General features: G+C 42.9%; 1 protein-coding gene across 7 annotated transcripts in view; it reads left to right on the top strand.

Moving 5' to 3' along the window:
• Nucleotides 1-24,019, top strand: part of LOC121285630 (membrane-associated phosphatidylinositol transfer protein 2) — a 405,846-nt gene that overhangs the window by 342,774 nt on the left and 39,053 nt on the right. For all 7 annotated transcript variants that reach the window (XM_041202263.1, XM_041202269.1, XM_041202265.1 and 4 more), the window contains 4 exons: nucleotides 1,684-1,928; nucleotides 6,059-6,248; nucleotides 8,327-8,446; nucleotides 22,975-23,186. In XM_041202263.1, the coding sequence (XP_041058197.1) occupies nucleotides 1,684-1,928; nucleotides 6,059-6,248; nucleotides 8,327-8,446; nucleotides 22,975-23,186 (767 nt within the window). The remainder of the gene's footprint in view (nucleotides 1-1,683; nucleotides 1,929-6,058; nucleotides 6,249-8,326; nucleotides 8,447-22,974; nucleotides 23,187-24,019) is intronic.

Below are 24,019 nucleotides of genomic sequence, written 5' to 3' on the forward strand. Positions count from 1 at the left end.
TTAGTGATAAGGTTATGAGCATATGATATTCTAATATTGACTGCAAGGATTTTACTGGAAAGCAATTTTGATCATCAATCAATTTGTGTTGCTTTTATAGCATCTCAGTGAATCTAAGACAACTCTATTGTTTTCACTTATAAAATTCTTCCCATGTTGTCAACATGATGGTTTGGTAAAAGTTCTTTTTTTATTCTTGTATTGTTCTATGTTGCTTCTATGAGATTCATAATGTGACATTAGAAGAGAATAACAGGCGAAAAGATGTTATTGTTCTCACATTTAGTCTCTCTATCCTGCCTTGTTTGGTTTGTGCACAGTGTCCTATTAAAGTAGTTACCTTCAAGACGGGGCACAGAATTGCATGGCAATGCATACTTCTACATCTTGAATTGCTGCTCCACAATCAGTAGCCGGAGAAATGCTTCTCCCTTCCCCAGGACTATTTTGATCTATCTCACCTCACAACCTGTCAAAGACTGACTAAGCTAACTAATTGCACTGTTAGCTGGTGATTGTGTGTGGAACAACCTGCTTATTTATCTTTTAATCCTTTGCCTTCCCTATCTTAATAGTTCATTAAAAGGCCTTGTGTATCAGAAGTTTGTTTTACAATCATTTTACAATTTTAATTGAACAGTTATTTTGAGTTATGTTACTATTTAAACAATGTGACATGTTAAAAGAACCATTTCTGTCCTTATTCAGTATAAACTGACAACCTACCTTTAAAATCATTATGTACCCTTTGTTAAGTTTAATGACTTGTGGAATTTTTATATATATCCTTCAATCATTTTGAGAGAACTTTACACGGAGCAATTTTATTTATGGCTCGACTTCAAAATATGGCAGCAAATCTCATCAAAAATCATTAGAATGAAATGTCTCTGATTACATTAATCATCAGATTTCAGCATGAAGAAAGTGTTTATTAATCATGGAATATATAGCTGTGTGTAGGCTTTTAATTGGTGTGTTTAGCTTGGGCTTCTTGCACAACATTGGTTATGGTATGTTTCTGAGGAGGGTTTGTGAAGTTGCATGATTGGGTATTTTTACTTCAACCATCATGATTATATATCCTACAATTGTAGCATTGGAAAGGACTTTTGTTTTTGGTCCTCATGTATGAGTCATTGGAGTGTGATGTTAAACCCAAGCTGGAGTTTGGAAACTGCAGCTTTAAACTACTGTTTGGAAATTGTGTGGTCTAAGGTGAGGCTTTGGCAAGTGTGGAATTGTTTGACAATTGCCAGAAAATCATTTTCAGAATTTTACTTATGTTTGTTTCAACAATCCTTGTTAATTGAGCTAAAAGGTATTAAACTATTTAAAATTATTGACACCAGATGAGCTGGTGATACCTATCAGACTGCTGAATCTTTCAAATAATTTATGTCATCCACCATCTTGGATTATACATTTCCAGTGTTTACAAACAGATCTCAATTCAGAGCCTTAACTCTATTAAGACTCCATTATTAAAATGATCAGAATTGTTCTGGTGTGCTGAAATCAATCATAGCAATATTGTCCCACTCTCACTGGTAATCACTAGACCAAATTTATCATGCCTGTGGTAAGTATCTTAGCCAAGTTTTTTTTTAAATGTACAATAGCAACTTAGAGTGGAGATAAGGGGAAAAAAATCCCTTACAATTTTTTGTGTTTTTATCTTAGGCTGGAGCATCACAGCAACCTTTGCAGTCTTGCAAGATTCATGTCCTTGTCCTCATCCTGCATGGTGGAAACATTCTGGACTCTGGCAGTGGAGACCAAACCTCCAAACAAGCTGATGTCAACACCATAACCTCTGTCTTTGACACAGTGATGAGAGTACACTTCCCTGCAGGTCTTGGCCACATCGTAGTCAAGTTGGTGCCATGTCCAGCCATCTGCTCTGAAGCCTTTTCACTGGTGTCAAAGTGAGTTTTCCAACTGGTGTGGTACGCAAGGATATAGTTAGTGCCCATGAGAAATACACTTTGAGTCCAGTGTGAAGTTTATATCATTCTTGGCAGCTAGCAAATACTTGCCAATATTGTGTATGTAACCCATTCCCTAAATGCACTGAGATTTTATTTGCATGTTTGTACTGAAAAGGCAGGGCTATTCAAATATTTTTTTCCTTTATTTATAATCTGTCATTGTACAGAAGGCTTTTTTTACTGCATTATTTATATTACTAACAAAATTATTGAGCCTGTTAAGTTGCACAAAATAGAGCAAGTCATCATCCAGAACATTGTGAAATGCCATTTACTTTTGATCATGGTATCCAAGTACTCATGTTTTTAAATATTAAAACTAGGAGATTATGAACTTCATTTTTTTTGTTAATTATCGCACTTAATATTATCACTGTTACACCTACACATATACCGCTATTTGTACATTGTTAAACCCATAGACATATACCTGTTCATACATTGTTCTACTTAAGAACATATGAAATAAGAGCAGTGTAGTGCTCTGCCATCTGGAAGGACAAGGGCAGCACATGCATGGGAACACCACCACCTGCAAGTTCCCCTCCAAGCCACACATCATCCTGAGTTGGAACAAATCGCTGGTCCTTCACTGTCTTTGGGTCAAGATCCTGGAACTCCCTCCTTAACAGCACTGTGGGTTTACCTACACCACATGGACTGCAGCAGTTCAATAAGGCAGCTCACCACCACCTTCTCAAGGGCAAGATGAGCAATAAATGCTGGTCCAGCCAGTGATGCCCGCGTTCCATGAATGAATAAGAAAGGAGTAGACCATACGGGCCTTGAGTCTGCTCCACCATTCAATAAGGTTGTTGCTGATCTCCTATCTCAACTTCACTTTCCTGTTCTATCCTTAGATCCCTTGATTCCTTCAGTATCCAAATATGAATTTCTGACTGGAATATTTTCAATGACTGATCATCCACAGATCACTGGGGTAGAGAATTTCAAAGATTCACAAACCTCTAAGTGAAGAATTTCCTCCACATCTGACTCCTAAACGACTGACTACCTAATCCTTAGCAGGGCCTGGGAGAGAGGGGTGTACATGGTGCTAATCACCGGGATCTGTGTTCCAGGGGGCATGGGCTCATTGGCCAAGTAGCCTGTCATCAGGATGGACAGTGTCCAAAACAGCCAATCTGGCACATCGACCATCCCGATTGACGGGCTAATTGGCCAATGATTGCTGTTGTTCTGAACAACAGCAATCATTGGCCAAGTAAGGTGTGCCAGATTCCCAGAACCCCCTCAGTGCTACCCTCATGGACTGTTCTGTTTGTGGAACTTGGGCACTGCTGCGTGCTGTCTTCACTCTTCACTTCAGACCTGGCTGGAGGTTGCTGGAGCGCAAGGTAAGGAAAGCATCATGTGCCTGATCTCTATGTTTAGTTTACCCCCAGAAGACCCTCCCTGACCTCCCTCGACGGTGTGTCCCTGGGCCAGACCTACCCGCCCAACCTCCTCCCTCAATGATGGGAGGCGTAGCCCCTTCCTTGGCAAACCTCCCACCCGACCTCCTTCCCCCAATGGCGTGCGGTGTGGCCTCTACTCCAGCTTGCCAACTTTCTCCCTTGAGTCGATGGTGGCCATAGAATGTGCACCATCAAAGGCGAATGCAAGGTCAGTGTTAGTTAAACCCAACTCCTTAGCTCGTTCCCAGTCTCTCCCTTCCCTCCTCCCTGGTGACCAGGAACCTGGAGCCTATAGTCTTTCTCTCTCTCTAGCTCTCCTCAAGTGAAAAGGCAAAAAAAAGGTTTGTTAGTTAGCTCTGCTGCTTGGCACTTTTTAATGTGGTCATTTTTACTAATTGTTCATTTTTTAATTTATCAGTTCATTGCTTTGGCATTGGCTTTATTTGTTCAGCAATTTGTTTGTTTTTTCATACCTTAACTTATTTTGGAAATTCATGTTTAATGTTGTGCCAAAGCAGATCTCAGGCAGCTGCTGCTGGGTTTCTTGCTTAAGGGGAATGAAGGGCTCACAAAGAAATTTGATTGCTTTTTGGAGGGCTGGAAAAAGGGGTTTTTTTTTGCTCCAGTAGAAACTGGAAGTGCTGGAGATGTTTACATCTGTGCAGAGACAAACAGAGGTCAGTGACACTTCATCAGAACTAGTGCAGATTGTGAACACGAAGCAATGACTTTGTTTCTCTCTCCATAGATGCTGCCTGGCCTGCTGAGTATTTCCAGCTATTTCTGTTTATATTTCAGATTTCCAGCATCTGCAGTACTTTGTTCTATTATGCGCTTTGTGCTGGGCCTTGTAAGTGTGGTTAGTTTCAGTTTAAAATAAGAAAATATTTATCACTCAATGCAAAGTGTAATTTTTCTGTTAACAAAACCTACTTGTGTGGATAGAACTAGGACATTATTACAGGTGAATTGACTGGGGTTAATTTACTGGACTGTTTTGCCATGTTTAGACTTGGAAGTGAAACCATGAGTCATGCCCCAATCGAATATGTCACTGTTAGTTCAACATATTCTCTTTTGTACATAGGATTGTTGTTTGCAGTGCTTGTGAGGTTCAAGTCTTTTGGATGTTGCTACCCGGATATTGCATAAGGCCAGGTTCAAAGAAGTGGAGCTAGTTGCATAATATGAACAACCAAGTTGTGTGTAATTGTCTGACAAAGCTATATTATATTGAAACCTGAACTTTCGATGGCTATAATAATTGAGGCATAGAGTACAAAAGCCAAGAAGTTTTGCTGAACCTATATAGAGTAGTTTGACCCCACTGTGACTATGGTCCCCTATTTTGGGCACCTGATGTGAAAGCTTTGTTGAGGGATTCAGAAGAGATTTACTAGAATGACTCCAAGGATAAGGGATTACAGAGAAGCTGGGGTTATTTTGAGAGCCAAGAAGCCTGAGTGGACTTGATGGAGGTGTGTAAAATTATGAAGGGTTTAGATAGAACAAACAGAAACTGTTTCCAGTGTCTGAAGGATTGATAATCAGATAGCCCAGAATTAATTTAAGTTGATTGGCAAAAGAACCAGAGGCAACGCAAGGAAAAACCTTTACACAAAGAGCGGTTAGGATTTGGAATGCATTCCCTCCCTGATATTGTGGTGGATACAGATTCAAATTAGTGTTCAAAAGGAAATTGGATAAATACCTTGGAGAAAAAAATACAGGGAAAGAGTGGGGGTGTTGGGGGGGTGGGGGGGGGGTGGTGTTGGGGGGTTGGGGGGGCACAATGGGTGTGGTAGGTTTCTGTTCAGAAGATCTGGCACAGACTCAATGGGCTGAATGGCCTCCTTCTGTGCTGCACTATTGTATTCTATAGGATCCGGAGTGCCTTGCATCAACAGAAGCTATTGAGGGTTAAAGGAGGAGGACTAAAAGGCCTGGAAGCAGGAGAAGCTCCAGGGCCCATGATTTCTCTCCCTGGCCCTGATCCTGAGACTATGACCTCTATACCCCAGCTAGAGAATACCACCTCTGTGTCTACCCTGCCAAGCCCCCTCAGAAATTCATGCACAAACCATGCACATACACCTGTTCATAGAATTTTTCTTAAGCTGTACAATCATTGGGATATTAATATACCCAAAGTAGCGTCAATAAAACAAAATCATAAAACTTGTTCTTTCTGTGAGTATGAGAGAGAACTAAACTATTCCATGAAATAATCAAATACTTTGTAATATGCTGACAATATAAAGCAGGAACAGGCAGGAATACAGCATTGCATTAATCTAGGAACAACTGCTTTACACAAACAGCTTTAAACCAGATTTATCTTTATATTCAATATTTGCCACTGGCACCTCAGGTATCAGCTTTGGATTGATTACTGAGACATACCATACAATATGTGCCAAGAATCCTAATGGTTGTCTTATTTTTTTTAAAGTGCAGTTTAAAATGTTTGTTAGCTTATTTTGCTATTTCAAGCTCATGTGCTTGGTATGGAAAATGTCATCACTGTTTCTTTTAATTTCTTTTTGAGTTGAACTTTAGTATTCATAGTGAGTCAAAAGGTAACATGTGTAAGTTTGTTTCAGATAACCTTGTAACTTCTCATTATTAAAAGAGCTTTTGCTTTTCCAGCCTCAGCCCCATGAGCTACGACGAAGGCTGTTTGTCAAACAGCCAGGATCACATTCCACTGGCTGCACTTCCTTTGTTGGCAACATCTTCTCCTCAGTACCAGGAGGCAGTTGCTACAGTGATTTTCAGAGCAAATCAGGTGTATAGTGATTTCATCAAATCACAGGAGGGTGTCTCCTTTAGTGGCCAGGTCAGTATACATAAAGGGAAAATCTTTAGAGGTAATTTTAAGCTAGATTTTTAGGCCCCACGGGCCAGGATCAGAGGCGGGTGAGAGCTAGAAATAACCCTGGCTCCATTCCATCCCCAGACCATTTTCACAGAAGCATGATGAAGGGGTCAGCAGGGCATACAGTATATAGCGGCCATGGCTCATTAAGACCCACTTAAGGCCAATTTAATGAGGTTGACTGGGATTTTCCAGTTAGCCTGCAGGTTCCTGAAGGCAGCAGGGAAGGCGCTCCAGAGAGACTGAGAAGCCCTCACTGCCTGCCTGGATGTTGCAGCAGTCACAGGCTGCATTGTAGAAGGACCTGGCTGCAAAACCCGTTTTTTAATTTAAACTTTTGGGTGCTTTGTCCCCCTTGCTTACCTGCCATCACAGCCTGCTGCTTCTTTGAAACTGGACATGAGGAAGAACTTTTTTACACAGAGGGTAGTGGGTGTCTGGAATTCACTGCCCAAGTTGGTGGTAGAGGCAGAAACTCTAAACTCTTTTAACAAGTACCTGGATCTGCACCTTAAATGCTGTAAGCTGCAGGGCTATGGGCTGGGTGCAGGAGGGTGGGATTAGAAAGGGCACCTGGGTGTTCTCGGGCTGGCATGGACAAGATGGGCCGAATGGCCTCCTTCTGTACTGTAACTTTCCGATGGTTCTATGAAAGGCCTCTGAGTCCCTCCAGCTTCAAGGGCCATCCACTGCCCTTAATTGGACAGTGAGCGCGCGCGCAACCCCCCCCCCCCCGCCCCCCCAAGCCCCAGTCATTGTTTGGCTGCTCTGGGGAAGATCACAATGAGTTACTGATTCCCACAAGGTGTGGATTTCTCAGCCTAATTTGAGCCTGAAGACAGGTGTTCAGAAACCTGTAGGGAAAATGCCACCCCATGTGAGGAGTGGAAAGGGGTAAATTACTGTTTGTTACTTTCCCCCTGTAATAGACCTTTCTTTTGTCCTTGCCTCACCCAGCCCCAAACCGATTACACCTCTAACCTTTCCCAGTCCTGTTGAAAGGTCATTGACCTGAAGCATTAACTCTTTCTCTCTCCACAGATGCTGCCTGACCTGCTGAGTATTTCCAGCATTTTCTGTTTTTATTTTAAATTACTGTTTGTTTTTCATTCATCAAAAAATACTTGTGATTTATAACGCAACTCTTGAAGCTTTTAAGGATTAAAATCAAGATTAATTAATGGGGCTGGGGTATTTTTCCAGAGCAGTTGTGCTAGTGTGATGATCAGTGAACAGAAATAGGATTTTTGTTTTTTTGCTCCTCATGCAGCTGCTTTTTATCGACTCCTGATGTTAACGTTTGCACAGTGAAATTCGGAGTTCCCTACAGCTTAATGCAACAGCTCGCAATTATAATGCAGTCACCAGAACTTTTTACACAATAAGGGACAGATGACTGCGCTGTATAATTTGGCATCTGCCCCTGTTTAGTTTCACTGTCCTTTAAGCAAACAAAGAGCAAGACTTAACAGGAAAACGTTTAAAAATAATCATTTCCTGGTTTTCACAGCTTATAAAGGTAATGTTCAAAGAAAGAACAAACTTGCATTTATATAGGTTAATATTCACAACTGTAAGATGTCCCATTGAACTTCACAACCAATGAAGTACTTATTAAATTATAGCCACTGTTGTGCCTGTCTCTTGATAAGGGCTTCTGAACTGTTTCTATTTATTTTGAATATTGGGTAGTTGGAGTCCTTGAAAGAATGATGAAGTAGTGGAATCAAATGACTTCACTACACATGAAGAAGGTTGCTCCACACATTTTCTTGTATGGAAAATAAATTATCTGCCATTTTGTGAACAATTGGAATATACTAACCTAATTCATCTTAACAAACACGCAATCACTTGTACTTGAAGTTTTAAAAATCAAAATCTCACGGTGCACAGTGTGCGTTTTCCAATCCACAAATACAGCTTCTGGGAGTGATCTGATAGCAGAAAGGTATTACAGTTTAAGGATGAGCATGCAAGTTTAAAGCTTACATTTGTCTGTTTTCATTATATACTTAGTGTTGTCTCTCCCACCTCAGGTATGTTTGATTGGAGACTGTGTTGGGGGAATCCTGGGATTTGATGCACTCTGCTTCAGTAATCAGACTGTCTCCGAGAGCCAGAACAGCAGCAGGAGAGGCAGTGTTGTGAGTGTGCAGGTAATGGACAAACCAGTTGCTGTCTTGCTTCCAGCCTACTGTCTTATAGTGAATAAGTTAGGTTTCTTTATCACATGGGTTCTTTGCCTATTGTATTCTCTGCTTCTGCCAATTTTTCTGTGAAAACCAGTGGCTGTGGTCATATCTTGAAATTAACGTAGAATTTAGGAGCAGGAGTAGCCATTTGGCCCTTTGAGCTTGCTCCGCCATTTGATAAAATCATGGCTGATCTGGTTGTGGTCTCAACTCCACTTTCCTGGCTTCCCCAAAACCCTTGACACCCTTGCCTATCATAAATCTATCTAACTCAACCCTGAATAAATTCAGTGACTCAGCCTCCACTGTTCTCTGAGGAAGAGAATTCCACAGACCATCCAAGAGAAAAAATTTCTCCTCATCTCTGTCTTAAAAGAGACACCTCTTATTTTTAAATTGTGTTCCCTAGTTCAAATCTCCCCCACAAGAGAAACATCTTCCTGGGATCCACTCTATCAAGTCCACTCAGGATCTTTTTTAAATTTATTCTTTTGTGGGATGTGGGCGTTGCTAGCAAAACCATCATTTGTTGTCCATCCCTAATTGCCCTTGAACCAAGTGGCTTGCTAGGCTATTTAAAAGGGCTTTTAAAAGTCAATCACATTGCTGTGAGTCTGGAGTCATATGTAGGCCAGACCAGCTAAGAATGGCAGATTTCCTTCCCTAAAGGACATTAGTGAACCAGATGGGTTTTTAGTGACAGTCGACAATGGTTTCATGGTCATCATTACAGAGACTAGCTTTTCAATTCCAGCTTATTAATTGAATTTAAATTCCACCAACTGCTGTGGTGGGATTTAAGCCCTTGACTCCAGAACATTAGCCTGGGCCTCTGGATTACTATTCTAGTAACATTACCACTACACTACTGTCTCCTCCATCTTATATGTTCCAGTAAGATCACCTCTCATTCTTCTAAACTCCAGTTGATAAAGGCTCAATCTGTTTAACCTTACTTCATAAAAATAAGTCCTTCATCCCAGGACTTAGTTCAGTGAACCTTCTCTGAACTGCTTCTAATGCTTTCAAATAAGGAGACCAAAACTGTACTCCAGTTTTGGCCTCACCAAGGCCCTATACAAATCCCCTACTTTTATATTCCATTCTCCTTGCAATAGATGCTAACATTCCATTTCTCTTCCTTAATCACTTGCTGTAACTGCATACTAACATCTTGTGATTCATGGGCAGAATTTTACGCCTCACGGGTGGGAAGTGTCTGACCTGACTGGGTGTAAAATAGCACGAGGAAACATCAGGTGAGCGTCCCAATGTCATCCCACATACGCACAATGTTCAGCTCGGCACGCACTCGTGGGTGTCGGAGCCATACCTGCAACTAAAAGGCCACTTAGGGCCATTAAAAACACAATTGATCCTGAGTTTAAAAGCAAGATAAAAGCAAAAAACTGCGGATGCTGGAAATCCAAAACAAAAACAAAAATACCTGGAAAATCTCAGCAGGTCTGGCAGTATCTGCGGAGAGGAACACAGTTAACATTTCGAGTCCGAATGACCCATCAACAGTTCTGTTCAACTGTTGAAGAGTCATTCGGACTCGAAACGTTAACTGTGTTCCTCTCCGCAGATACTGCCAGACCTGCTGAGTTTTTCCAGGTATTTTTGTTTTGATCCTGACTTTACGTTGCCCGTGCGATTTCGTGCTCGTCACATGTGCAAAACGGGCAGCAGGGCAGACCGCATTTTGCAAAACCTCATCTAAGGGCAGGATAAAAAGGGTCAGCAGCATTGCCAGTGTGAGTAGTGAGGAGTTTGGGAGATGGCTTGCTGCTTGTTGCATATTTGAACTTGACAGCTTCATCTCTGTTCTGAGCTTGATTCTTAGCATTTCTAGGCTTCATTTCAGGATTCAATGGCGTCTCCAAGGCCCCCGGAGGATTCAGGCCGTGTGGACCCTTCCAGGTATCAGGCAGCCTTTTGTTACCCTGCAAATGTGGATTATGGTCTCCGCTGGTGGCACCTCCTCTGAGGAGGAAGAGAGGGGCAGAAGGAGGAGGAAGCCAGGGGTCCCAGTGCAGCCTCCAGGGGAGAGACCTGTGGGAGGAGAGGTGCAGGCACAGGGGGTGCCGGGCCAGGAGGTAGTCCAAGGAGGAAGGGGCTGCAGAAGACGCCACTATCCTGCTGCCAGGGTTTACAGGCAGCGATGCAATGTCGATAGAGGCTCTGCCTCTCCAGGGAGACAGTGGCCTCCATTTGTCATATGATTTGGCCTGTGATCACTTCCAGCTGTGTGGGTGGAAACCCCATGTCAGTGGCTCTGAAGGTCACAGTGACCCTCAACTTCTATGCCTCTGGCTCTTTCCAGGGTCAGTGGGGGATCTTTGGGACACTCCACAATCGGCTGTCCACAGTTGTGTCAAGCTGGTGAAAGAAGCTCTGTTCAGGCGGGTAATGACATTTATTCTTTTCCGTATGGACGAGGCCAGCAAGGCTGAGTGAGCCAGAAGCTTTGCAGCGATTGCTGGATTCCCTGCATCCAGGCTACAATCGACTGCACCCATGTGGCCATCAAGGCGCCAACGGGTCAGCCAGGTACCTTCGTCAACAGGAAGGGATTCCACGCATTGAACGTCCAGATAGCGTGTGACCACAGGATGCAGATTCTGCAAGTCTGTGCAAGGTACGCTGACAGCTCCCATGAGGCTTATATCCTGAGACACTCCAGGGTGCTGAGGCTATTCAGCGCTTCAGCCCGACTGGCTGCTGGGTGACTAGGGCTATCCGTTGAAAAGATGGCTTATGACGCCTCTGCACCACCCAAGAACAGAGGCAGAGCAGTGTTATAATAGGAGTCACGCCTCCACGAGGGTGGTGAAAGGGAGGACCATAGGTCTTCTGAAGATGTGCTTCTGATACCTGGACCATTCAGGGGGAGCACGACAATATCCCCCCAGAGCAGCTGTCACTGATGGTAGTTGCCTGCTGCACTCTAAGAATGAGTGCCTGCTGGTGAATCTAAGGGAGAACAAAGACATGTCATTAGTTTAAGTCATCACACTGTCACTGTGCATGCCAGGCACCCTGGTGAGACAATGGAAATCTGCATCATGGTGCCATCGTCTTTCAATGATCAATGGGGACTCAAGTTTTGAGGCTTCCATCAATGAAGAGACTACACAAGAATGTTTGCACCATCTGAAACTCACGTCACTGCACTCATACCTTCGTCTGACACCCCAGCCTCTCCACAACTGCTTGACCAAGATGCTTGGCGCCTCTCCAGCTCCAAGGTGTCCTGCTCAAATCTTGTAGGGATTAGGAGGTTTGGGGGGGGTGCCCCTGCCTGTCCATGACCTCTCGATGTTATGGCTTTGATTAGCATTGATTAGCTCACTCTCTACCTGCAGTGCCATTGCAGCCTGAGTAACACCTTGCAGGGCACATCTGAGTCGTGGCCCTCGAGCCACAAGGCACTCACCCCCTTGGCCAGCAGCGGCGTCATTGACAATTGGCACTCGGACTCTCACACCCCTGAGTTCCAAAGGGGGAGGGGGGAACGGCCAACCCTTAACACTTCACCACACTGATTCATGCCAATACAGTATTCACCCTTCCCCAGCTCAGCAGCTCGTTGAGCCTTTTGCAGCACTGCAACCATGTGCGCCACACAACGTCATGGCTGCTGACCTGGGCTGCCACCTTCTCCCAAGATTTTTTTGGTAAAGTGCAGTGGCCTCCTCCTTGCATCTCTGAAGACGAGGGTGTCCCTCTTGGCAACCACCTCCTCCAAGAGGACTGAGAGGCACTCGTCCAAAGACTAGGGTATTGAGTGCCTATCTCCAGCCTGGCGTCTCCAACCGCAATTGAGATCTGGTCTTCCGTACACAGAAGATATGTCCTTTTTTGGCAGCCTTCAAGGAGCTGACTGTGCCGTTTTTAAACTGCCCGCCAGGTCCCATTGGACTCGGCTCCCAACATACCCCCGCCTGGCTCTCCCCGACCATTGGGAAGACGTGTTTCACACTGGACAGGCCTTAATTAGCCAGCCAGTGTGAAATCGTGGTTGGGGGGCCAATCATGGGTGGGGCCCAATTCCCTACTGGTCCCGGGCCCAACGATTGCCTGTGCCTGTCAGGGGTAAAATTCAGGCCCATGTGTCAGGACACCCAGATCCCACTGAGTTCTGCAATTTCTCTCCATTTAAATAACACATTGTTTTTCTCTTCCTCCTGCCAAAGTGGACAAGTTCACATATTCCAACATTATATTCCATCTGCCAAATTTTTGCCCATTCACTTAACCCGTCTATATCCTTTTGTACACATTTTACCTCCTCTTGATAACTTATTTTCCTACTATCTTGGCGTTATCGGCAAATTTAGCTACCACACATCCAGTCCCTTCTTCCAAATCATTAACATAGTTTGTAAATAGTTGAGGCCCCAGCACTGATCCCTGTAGCACTCCACTGGTTACAGCTTGCCAACCCGATAAAGACTCTCTGCTTCCTGTTAGCTAACTAGTTCTTTATCATTGCTAATATGTTACCCCTTACATCATAAGCACTTATTTTGTGAATTTAACCTTTGATGTGGCACGTTGTCGAATGCCTTTTGGAAATCCAAATACACCACATCTACAGGTTCCCATTTATCCACCTTGCTTGTTACTTCTTCAAAGAGCTCCACTAAATTATTTAAACATGATTTCCCTTTCACAAAATCATGTTAACTCTGGCTGATCCCATTATGATTTTCTACCTATCCTGCTATAAACCTCCTTTATAATGGATTTTAGCAATTTCCCTATGATCTACGTTATGCTAACTGGCCTACAGTTTCCTATTTTTGTCTCTTTCCTCTCTGGAGGAAAAGTGTTACATTTGCTATTTTCCAAGCCATTTGGACCTTTCTATAATGTAAAGAATTTTGAAAGATTACAACCCATGTCCCTACTTCCTCTGCAGCCACTTTTTTTAAGATGCAGGCCATCAGGTCCTGAGTCTCATCAGCCTTTAGGTCTAATCTAGGTCTAACCTTTTCCCTGGTTTTAAATTCCTCCAATACTTTTGCCACTTAATTTTCAAGAATCTTTAGGAAGTTTTCTAAGTCTTCTACAGTGAAGACAGACACAAAATACCTGTTCAATGCTTCTGCCATTTCCTTGTTTTTCATTAATAATTCTGCAGACTCTCTCTCTCTAGAGGACCAACACTTGCTTTGAGTTGCTCTTTTTTTTAAATACTTGTACCATCTGTTTTTATATTTCAAGCTATCTTTCTCTCAAACGCTAATTTCTTCCTCTTTATTATATTTTTTGTCATTCTTTGCTGATTCTTAAAATCTGTCCAAACTTCTGACCTACCACTAATCTTTTCAGAATCATAGTGTTTCTTTCAATTTGATACTATCCTTACCTCCCTTATTTAGCTACAGATAATGCATCTTTCTCAAAGTGTCTTTCTTTCTCACTGGGATAAATCTTCGCTAAGAGTCATGAAATATCTTCTTAAAAGTCTGCCACTGCATCTCTACGTCTTGTGTTTTAATCTAGTTTCTCAGTTTACTTCAGCCAACTCTGCCTTCATACCCTTATTTAGGTTTAGGACACTTGTCTTAGTCTCATACTTCAAACTGAACATGGAATTCTATCATGTTATGATTGCTGTCCCCTAGAGGCTTCTTTACTGTGAGGTTATTGATTAATCCTGTCTCATTGCACATTACCAGCTCTAGAATAGCCTGCTTCCTGGTTGGCGTGAGAATGGACTGCTCTAAGAAATTGTCCCAAATACATTCTATGAACTCATTCACGTTCTCCACTTTAGGTCAGCGCTGGAGTGCTGTGTTTGGCTGCAGTAGAGAGCTTCGGTTGGAGATTGGTGACTGAGAGAGTTTAAGGGTTAAATTCCATCTAAAATCTACTCTGTCTTTAATTTGGAAATTAACTAAAAGTTGCTGTTAGGGTTGCAAGAAGGTGAGTTTTAGTCCAGCCTTAAAACAGGGCTCATACAGGTTCTGCTTGCTGCTGCAACTAGTTAATTTGATAACTGGCTTAATAGGGTTTTCAGAAGCTAGGTTCAGAGAGTATAAAAGTAGGATACCTTATAGTGCTGACTTTGTCTGCACTGGAGTGCTGTGTTTGGCTGCAGTAGAGTGCTTCACTTGGGGTTTGGTGACTGAGGGAGTTCGGTAAGAAGGGAGGAGGTGTTCTTTTCTTTATCTACCCTTCCCCAGAAAGAAGAGTGGTGCCCTTGGTAAGTAGGAACCGGTGAGTAAGTTAGAAAAGTGTAATTTTTTTAAGTTCCTATACTTGGATTTAATTCGAAGCGCCAGGAATAAGGGAAATCCACGGCCAATATAATAAAGTAATATAAAATAATCCAAAGTAGAATAAGGTTAACGTAAGGGAAGCAGAGTTAAGGTGTGGCAGGGCAGCTCAGTCAAATGGAATGCGTGTCCTATAATATGTGCAAAGTCATGGACGCTACCAGTGTCCAAGACAACCACATGTGCAAGAAGTGCTGTCAGCTACAAAACCTTGAGCTTTGGGTTTCAGAGCTCGAGCGGCGGCTGGAGTCATTGGCACATCCGTGAGGCTGAAATATGTGGATAGCATGTTCAGAGAGGTGGTCACACTGCAGCTTAAGGGCTTGAAGACAGAGAGGGAATGGGTGACCACCAGGCAATCCAAGAGAAGTAGGCAGGTAGTGCAGGAGTGCCCTGGGGTCCCACAGACAAATTGGTTTTCCGTTTTGGAAGCTGGTGAGGGCGCTGGTTCCTCAGAGGAGTGCAGTCAGAGGCAAGTTTGTGGCACCATGAGTGGCTCGGCTGTACAGGAGAGGAGGAAGAAGAAAGGAAGAGCTATCGTGACAGGGGATTCATTGGTTAGAGGAACAGTCAGGCGTTTCTGTGGCTGTAGACGTGACTCCAGGATGGTATGTTGCCTCCCTGGTGCCAGGATCAAGGATGTCATAAAGTGGCTGCAGGACATTCTTCTGGGGGAGGGTGATCAGCCAGAGGTTGTGGTCCACATTGGGACTAATGACTTAGGTAGGAAGGGGGATGTGGTCCTGCAATCAGAATTTAGGGAGCTCAGTAGAAAATTAGCAAGCAGGACCTCTGATTTAGTAATCTCCGGATTGCTCCCACTGCCACGTTCCAGTGAGTTCGGAAATAGGAGGATAAGGCAGATGAATGCGTGGCTGAAAAGATGGTGCAGGAGGGAGATTCCTGGGACACTGGGACTGGCTCTGGGGGAGATGGCACCTGTATAAGCTGGACGGGTTGCACCTGGACAGAACTGGGACTGAGTTTCTTGCGGGGTGTTATGCTAGTGCTGTTGGGAGGGCCTTAAATGAACTTGGCAGGGGTTTGGGAATCAAGAAAAAATATTAGGAATACCAGGGTGCAGATAATACTGGGAGGGGCAGATAGCACTAGTATAGAGAATAGTAAGTTGACAGGTAAAGTCGGGGGAAAGGAGAAAGTAACAAAATCTAAATTAGGATTACTCTGCATGTATGTGAATGCACAACGTACAGTGAATAAGATTGGGGAGTTACTGGCACAGGTTGCCATGTGGAAATATGATGATGTTACGAAAACAGAGACCTAGCTCAAGGAAAGGCAGAACTGGGTGCTAAATATTCCTGGGTACAAGGTGTTCAGAAGAGATAGGAAAGGAGGAGGGGTGGCGGTATTGCTTAAGGAGAGCATTGCAGTGCTGGAGAAAGAGGATGTCCCAGAGGGTCCAAGGTCAGAATCAATTTGACAGGGCTAAGGAACAAAAAAGATGCAATTACATTGCTCGGTGTAGTCTATAGACCACTAAATAGTGAGAAGAACGTAGAAGAACAAATCTGCAGGAAAATTACAGAGAGATGCAGGCATTATAGAGTAGTTATAATGGGGGACTTTAATTACCCAAATATAGACTGGGACAGTGGTAGTGTAAAGTGCGGAGAGGGGCAAAAGGTCCTAGATTGTGTTCAGGAGAATTTTCTACAGCAGTATGTATCCAATCCAACAAGAAAAGATGCACTGTTAGACCTGGTTCTTGGAAATGAAATGTGCCAAGTAGTTCAAGTGCCAGTGGGGGAACATTTAGGAGACAGTGATCATTGCATTGTACGTTTTAGGATGATGATAAAAAAGGACGATAGGCAATTCAGAGTAAAAATAATTAGCTGGATAAGAGCGGACTTCGATGGGGCAAGAATGGAGCTGGGTCAGATGGACTGGAATGAAGGATTGGCAGGAAAAACTAGCTGAACAATGGGCTACCTTCAAAAAAGAATTGGTTTGGGCACAGTAAAGGTATATTCCATCAAAAAAGAAAGGTAGGGCACACAAGTCCGGAGCTCCCTGGATGATAAAGGAGATTGAAATTAAGATAACGAAGAATAAGTGGGCTTATGGCAGGTGTCAGGTAGAAAATACAATTGAGAACCAAGAGGAGTACAGAAAGTTCTGGGGAGGTGCAAAAGCATATTAGAGAAGCAAAGAGCGATTATGAGAAAAGACTGGCAGCCAACATAAAGTGGAATCCCAAAGTCTTCTATAGACATGTAAATGGTAAAAGGAGGAGTAGGGCCTATTAAGACCTACAAGAGAATTTACATGCACGAAGGGGCCATGGCTGGGGTATTAAATGAATACTCTGCATCCGTCTTTACCAAGGAGGTAGATGCTACCCAGGTCACGGTGACAGACGAAGAAACTCTGTCACTAGAAGGGTTCAAAATTGATAAGGAGGAAGTGTTGAATAGACTGTTGGTACTTAAAGTTAACAAGGCACCAGGATTGGATGAGATGCATCCAAGGACATTGAAGGAAGTGAGAGTGCAAATTGCAGGGGCACTGGCCATAATCTTTCAGTCTTCCCTCGACTCGGGTGGTACCAGAGGACTGGAGAATTGCAAACATTACGCCCTTGTTCAAAAAGGGTTGTAAGGATAAGCCCAGCAATTACAGACCAGTCAGATTAACTTCAGTGTTGGGCAAGATTCCAGAAACAATTATTTGGGATAGAATTAGTAGTCACATGGAAAAATATGGATTGATAAGGAAGAGCCAGCATGGATTTCTAAAGAGGAAATCGTGTTTAACTAACTTGCTGGAGTTTTTTGAAGAGGTAACAGAAAAAGTCAATGAGGGTAATGCTGTTGATGTGGTGGACTTTGTAAAGGCATTTGACACAATGTCACACAACAGACTTGAGAAAAGTTATTGCTCATGGAATAAAAGGGACAGTAACAACGTGGATGAAAAAATAAGAAGCAGAGAGTAATCGTCAATGGATGTTTTTTGGGCTGGAGGAAGGTTTGTAGTGGAGTTCCCCAGGGGTCAGTATTGGGACCCTTGCTTTTCCTGATATATATTAATGATCTAAATCTTGGTGTGCAGGGAGCAATCTCAAAGTTTGAGGATGATATGAAGCTTGGGAGAGTTGTGAACTGCGAGGAGGATGGTGTAGAACTTCAAGAGGACATAAGCAAGTTGCTAGAATGGGCAGATAGGTGGCAGATGAAGTTCAATGTGGGCAAATGTGAGGTGATGCATTTTGGTAGGGAGAACATGGACAGGCAATATAAGATAAGGGGTGAAATTTTGAAGGGGGTGCAGGAGCAGAAAGACTTGGTGTATGTGTGCTTAGATCATTGAAGGTGGCAGGACAGGTGGAGAGAGCAGTTAATAAAGCGTATTAAAGCATATTAAAGCGGGCTTTATTAATAGGGGCATAGAGTACAAGAGCAGGGAGGTTATGCTGAATTTATATATGATACTCGTTAGACCTCAGCTGGAGTATTGTGTACAGTCCTGGGCATCATATTAAAGGAAGGATGTGAACACGTTGGAGAGAGTGCAGAAGAGGTTTACAAGAATGGTTCCAGAGATGAGAAACTTCAGCTATGAGGATAGATTGGAGAAGTTGGGACTGTTTACCTTGGAGAGGAGAAGGCTGAGAGGAGACTTGATATAAGTTTTCAAAATCCTGAGGGGGCTGGATAGAGTAGATAGGGAGAAGCTGTACCCAATTGTAAAAGGATCAAGAACGAGAGTGTATAGATTTAAAGTGATTTGCAAAAGAAGCAAACGTGACATGAGAAAAAACTTTTTCACATAACGAGTGGTTTGGGTCTGGAATGCACTGCCTGGATGTGTGGTGGAGGCAGGTTTAATCAAGGCATTCAAGAGGGTATTAGATGATTATTTGAATTGAAATAAGGTGCAGGGGCAAGGGGAAAAGGCAGGGCAATGGCACTAGGTCATAGTGCACATTTGGAGAGCCGGTGCAGACACGATGCCGTTAAGATTTTGAGATTCATTTTTCCAGGCTACCTTTGCCAATCTGATTTGCCCATTCTACAAGTAGATTAAAGCCGCCCATGATTATTGCGGTACCTTTCTTACAAGCCCCACTTATTTCTTCCTATATACTCTCCATATAGTGTAGCTACTGTTAGAGACCTTACTCCCGCAAGTGACCTCTTACCTTTCCTATTTCTTATCTCTACTCAAACTGTTTTTACATTTTGCTCTTGCGAACTAAAGTCATCTCTCACTATTGTACTAATGTCATCCTTAATTAACAGAGCTACCCCACCACATTTTCTTAGCTTCCTGTCTTTCTGGAATGTTAAATACCCTTCCATATTCAAGTTCTAGCCTTGGTCACCTTGCAACCATGTCTCCGTAATGACTATCAGGTCATTATGTACATATGTATTTCTATCTGTGCTAACAATTCATCCATTTTGTCATGAAAGCTCTGCACATTCAGATACAGAGCCTTTAACTCTGCCTTTTTTACCATTTTTGCAATCTATAGACTTAGCTGAGGCACACTCTTAAGTTTGTATGTCCTGTCCCTTCTTGCCACACACTGTTTATCATTCCCCAAATCGCTTCCCTGATCTATTACATTGTTGTTTCCTTTAATTTACCATATCACCCCTCATATGATCCCTTCCCTGCACTATTTAGTTTAAAGCCCTCTCTACTGCCCTAATTATATGTTATCAGAGCACTGGTCCCAGCATGATTCAGGTGAAGACCAATCCAACGGTGGAGCTCCCACATTATCCAGTACTGATGCAAGTGCCCCATAAATCAAAATCAATTTCTCCCACACCAGTCTTTGAGCCACGCTTTCGGCTCTGTCATCTTATTTACCCTATGCCAATTTGCTTGTGGCTAAGGTATTAATCTAGAGCTTACTACATTTGAAGTTCTGCTTTTTAATTTAGCCCCTAGCTGCTCATAATCCTTAAACAAAGCCCCTTTCCTCATCCTCTCTATGTCATTGGTACCCATATGGATCCTCCCCCTTCTACTGCAAGTTCCCCTCCAGCTGAGAGCACATGTCCAAAACCTGGCACCGGGCAGGCAACACAGCCTTCCAGACTCTCACTCTTGGCTGCGGAGAACTGTCTCTTACCCCTGACTATATTATCCCGTCCTACCGCAACATTCCTATTTACTGTAATAAAAACAGAAAATGTTGGAAAAACTCTGCAAGTCTAGCAGCATCTGGAGAGAGAAACAGAGTTAACATTTTGAGTCCGTATGACTCTTCTTCACCTATTTCCTTGAATGCCTTCCTGTACCATGATCAGTTCACTCAATCACCTTGCAGCCCCCACTCTCATCCATACAAACTGCAAGAACCTCAACTTTTAGGTAATAGAATAAATAGCTTCACATTGCTTAAAATAATAGTTGGTTTAAATTTTCTTTCTATTTCTTCTTGCTCAGTGTGGTTGTCATACACTGGTTTTATTTGTGTGAATTTAAATAGTGAATGTTGCCATTGAGGTCCCATTCAAATCTGTCCTTGTCTCTAAATTTTCTTTTACTGTTGATCTTCCTGCTCAAACCTCATGGGCTGCAGCGGTGCAAGAAGGCAGCTCACCATCACCTCAAGGGCAACTAGGGATGAGCAATAAATGCTGGCCTAGCCAGCAATACCCACATCCCATGAATGAATAAATAAAATACACACTGTTCCTGAGCTTATTGGGCACGAATTCTGCCAATGCTCCACTTGATTTGTATACTAGATGTGCCTGACTACAGCATGGATGATTTGCCTCTTACCTCCCCATACCATCATCCTAGGATCTTAAAAGAAGTGGCTAGTGAGATAGTTGATGCATTGGTTTTAATTTTCCAAAATTCCCTAGATTCAGGGAAGGTTCCATTACATTGGAAAATAGCAAAGGTAACTCCTTTATTCAAAGAGTGAGGGAGACAGAAAGCAGGAAACTACAGGCCAGTTAGCTTAAAATTTGTCATAGGGAAATTGTGAGAAGCTATTATTAAAGACCTTATAGCAAGGCACTTACAAAAATTCAAGATAATCAAGCAGAGTTAACATGGTCTTGTGAAAAGGAAATAATGTTTAACCAATTCATTGGAGTTCTTTGAAGAAGTAACATGTGCTGTAGATAAAGGGGAACTGGTAGATGCACAGTACTTAGATTTCCAGAAAGCATTTGATAAGGTGCCCAATCAAAGGTTATTGTGGAAAATTAAAGCTCATGGTGTAGGGGGTAATATGTCAGCATGGATGGAAGATTGGCTAGTTAACAGGGAACAGACAGTAGGCATAGATGGGCCATTTTCTGTTTGGCAAGATGTAATGAGTGGTGTGATACAGAGATCATTGCTGGGGCCTCAACTTTTTACGATTTATATAAATGACTTGGATGAAGGGACCGAAGATATGGTTGCTACATTTCCTGATGATACAAAGATAGGTAGGAAAATAAGTTGTAGAGAGGACTTGAGGCTACAAAGGGACATAGATAGGTTAAGTGAGTGGGCAAAGATCAGGCAAATGGAGTTTTATGTCAAAAAATGTGAAATTGCCCATTTCGGCAGGAAGAATAAAAAAGAAGCATATTTTCTATATGGTGAGAGATTGCAGAGCTCTGAGATGCAGAGGGACCTGGGTGTCCTAGTGCATGAATTTGCAATTCATTCAAAAGGTTAGTATGCAGGTACAGCAAGTAATTAGGAAAACTAATAGAATGTTATCGTTTATTGCGAGGGGAATTGAACGCAAAAGTAGAAAGGTTATGCGTCAGTTATACAGGGCATTGGTGAGACCACATCTGGAGTACTGTGTATAGTATTGGTCTCCTTATTTAAGGAAGGATGTAAATGCATTGGAAGCAGTTCAGAGAAGGTTTACCAGACTAATATCTGGAGGAAAGGTTGGACAAGCTAGCCTTGTATCCACTGGAGTTTAGAAGAGTAAGAGGCGACTTGATTGAAACATTTGAGATCCTGAGGGGTCTTGATAGGGTGAATGTGGAAAGGATGTTTCCCCCTGTGGGAGTAACTAGAACACACAACTGTTTAAAAATAAGGCGTGGCCCATTTAAGAGAGATGAGAATTTTTTTCCTGTGAGAGTAGTCTCTCTTTGGAACTCTTTCTCAAAATATGGAGGAAGCAGAGTCTTTGAATTTTCTTAAGGCAGAGGTAGATAGATTCTTGATGAGCAAGGGGGTGAAAGGTTATTGGGGGTAGGTGGGAATGTGGAGTTGAGGTTAAAATCAGGTCAGCTAAGCTCTTATTGAATGACCTACTCCTCTTAATTTGTATGTTCGTATACAATGTGAAGCGTATCTGCCCCTCTCCTGATAATATACATAAATTGAGAACTCTCTAGGAAATTGAGTGTTGAGTGTAAGAACGCATTTTTTGCTCTTTTGTGCTGTGTTGCTGTTAGTAGCAGCACTGCTGCTGAAAGAGAGCAGATGACAACAACAACTTGAATTTATGCTGCACCTTCATCATAGCAAATTGTCCCAAGAGGCTTCACGGATGTAATCAGCCAAAATTTGGTTCCGAACCACATAAGGGGCAGAAAGAGACTGGTTTTAGGGGAAGTCCTAAAGGAGGAGAGAGAGGCAGAGAGGTTTAGGGAGGAAGTTCCAGAGCTTATGGCCCAGGCAGCTGAAGGCATAGCGCCAGTGGTGGGGTGAACAAAATCAGGATGCACAAAAGGCCGGATCTGGAGGTGTGCAGAGATCATGAAAGGTTTCCCTAGGCCAAACCTGGAAGTTGGATTGAAAATGTGTTTGATGTTGCACCCATTTTTCCAATGTCAAGTTCTGCCTAATTATCCTCCAAAACTCACTTACCTACATCCAAACTTAAAATTAGTGTAAATTAGTGACAACACTCGGGGGCCCAAGAAAACAGAAACTGCGATACAGTTTTAGCATCATCCAGTCATATAAGAGCTGTGACCCAGGGAACCAGTGATACTGTTGCAAGTCTTGTGTAATGTAACAGCAGTGCAACTATAATTGGATTGTTGGCCAAGGTATAGCATTGTTGCTGCCTATTTGAAGCCTCCAATTGGCTGTACATAAGCAACAATAAACATGAATCATAGTGCAGCCAACAGGCCTTAGAGCTGCATGAATAATGTGCAATTTTACAGTTACTTTTTAGGTAGCCTTTTCTGTTGGGAGCAGTTACCAATTGCCTGTGTGCTGTAATTGATTTTACAGGACAACGATCTATTATCTCCTGGTATAGTTGTGAACAACAGCTGTACGTGCAGTGCTTCCAACCTGGAAACCAGCAGGCATCTCAGTAGAAGCAACATTGACATTCCTCGAAGCAGCATGGATAATCCAAATAAACAGCTGCCAAGAAAGAGGAGTGATTCTTCAACATATGAGCTGGACACAATTAAACACCACCAGGCTTTCCTTTCGAGGTAAGAGCTTAAAAGATTCATCCGACCATTAACTAACTTGGAGCAAAATGTGTAAAATGTCAATGTGCTGTCTTTACCTAAGGAAGGGTTTCCTTGCCCCAAAGAGAGTGCAACAAGGCTCACCGGACTGATTCCTGGGATGAGACGATTGTCCTGTGAGGAGATATTGAGTAGACATGGCCTACATTCCCTGGAGTTTAGAAGAATGAAACATAATCACATTGAAATGCATAAAATACTTAAATGGTGGACAGGATAGAAGCTGGAAGAATGTTTTCCCTGGCTGGAGAATCTATAACTAGGGCTCACAGAATAAGGGCTCAGCCATTTAGAACTGAGATGAAGAGAAATTTCTTCACTCAGTGGGTTGTGGATCTTTGGGATTCTTTCCCCTGAGAGCTATGAATTCTCTGTTGTTGAGTATATTCAAAACTGAGATTAATAGATCTTTGGGTATATTTTATTCTTTCAAGAGATGTGGGCATCACTGGCTAGACCAGCATTTATTGCCCTTGAGGATGTGGTAGTGAGCTGCCTTCTTGAATCACTGCAGTGTATGTGGTGTAAGTACACTTACAGTTAGGAAGGGAGTTCCAGGATTTTGAACCAGCAAAAGTGAAAAACGTCGATATATTTCCAAGTCAGAATTGTGTGTGGCTTGGAGGGGAGCTTTCAGGTGGTAACGTTCCCATGCATCTGCTGCTCTTGTCCTTGTAGGTGGTAAGAGGTCAAGGGTTTGGCAGGTGCTGTCAAAGGAGCCTTGTTGAATTGCTGCATTGCATCTTGTAGATGGTACACAATGCTGTTACTGTGCCTCAGTGGTGGAGGGGGTG

The sequence above is a fragment of the Carcharodon carcharias genome, chromosome 13 (assembly GCF_017639515.1).
Source record: "Carcharodon carcharias isolate sCarCar2 chromosome 13, sCarCar2.pri, whole genome shotgun sequence".
In the NCBI taxonomy this organism is placed as follows: domain Eukaryota; kingdom Metazoa; phylum Chordata; class Chondrichthyes; order Lamniformes; family Lamnidae; genus Carcharodon; species Carcharodon carcharias.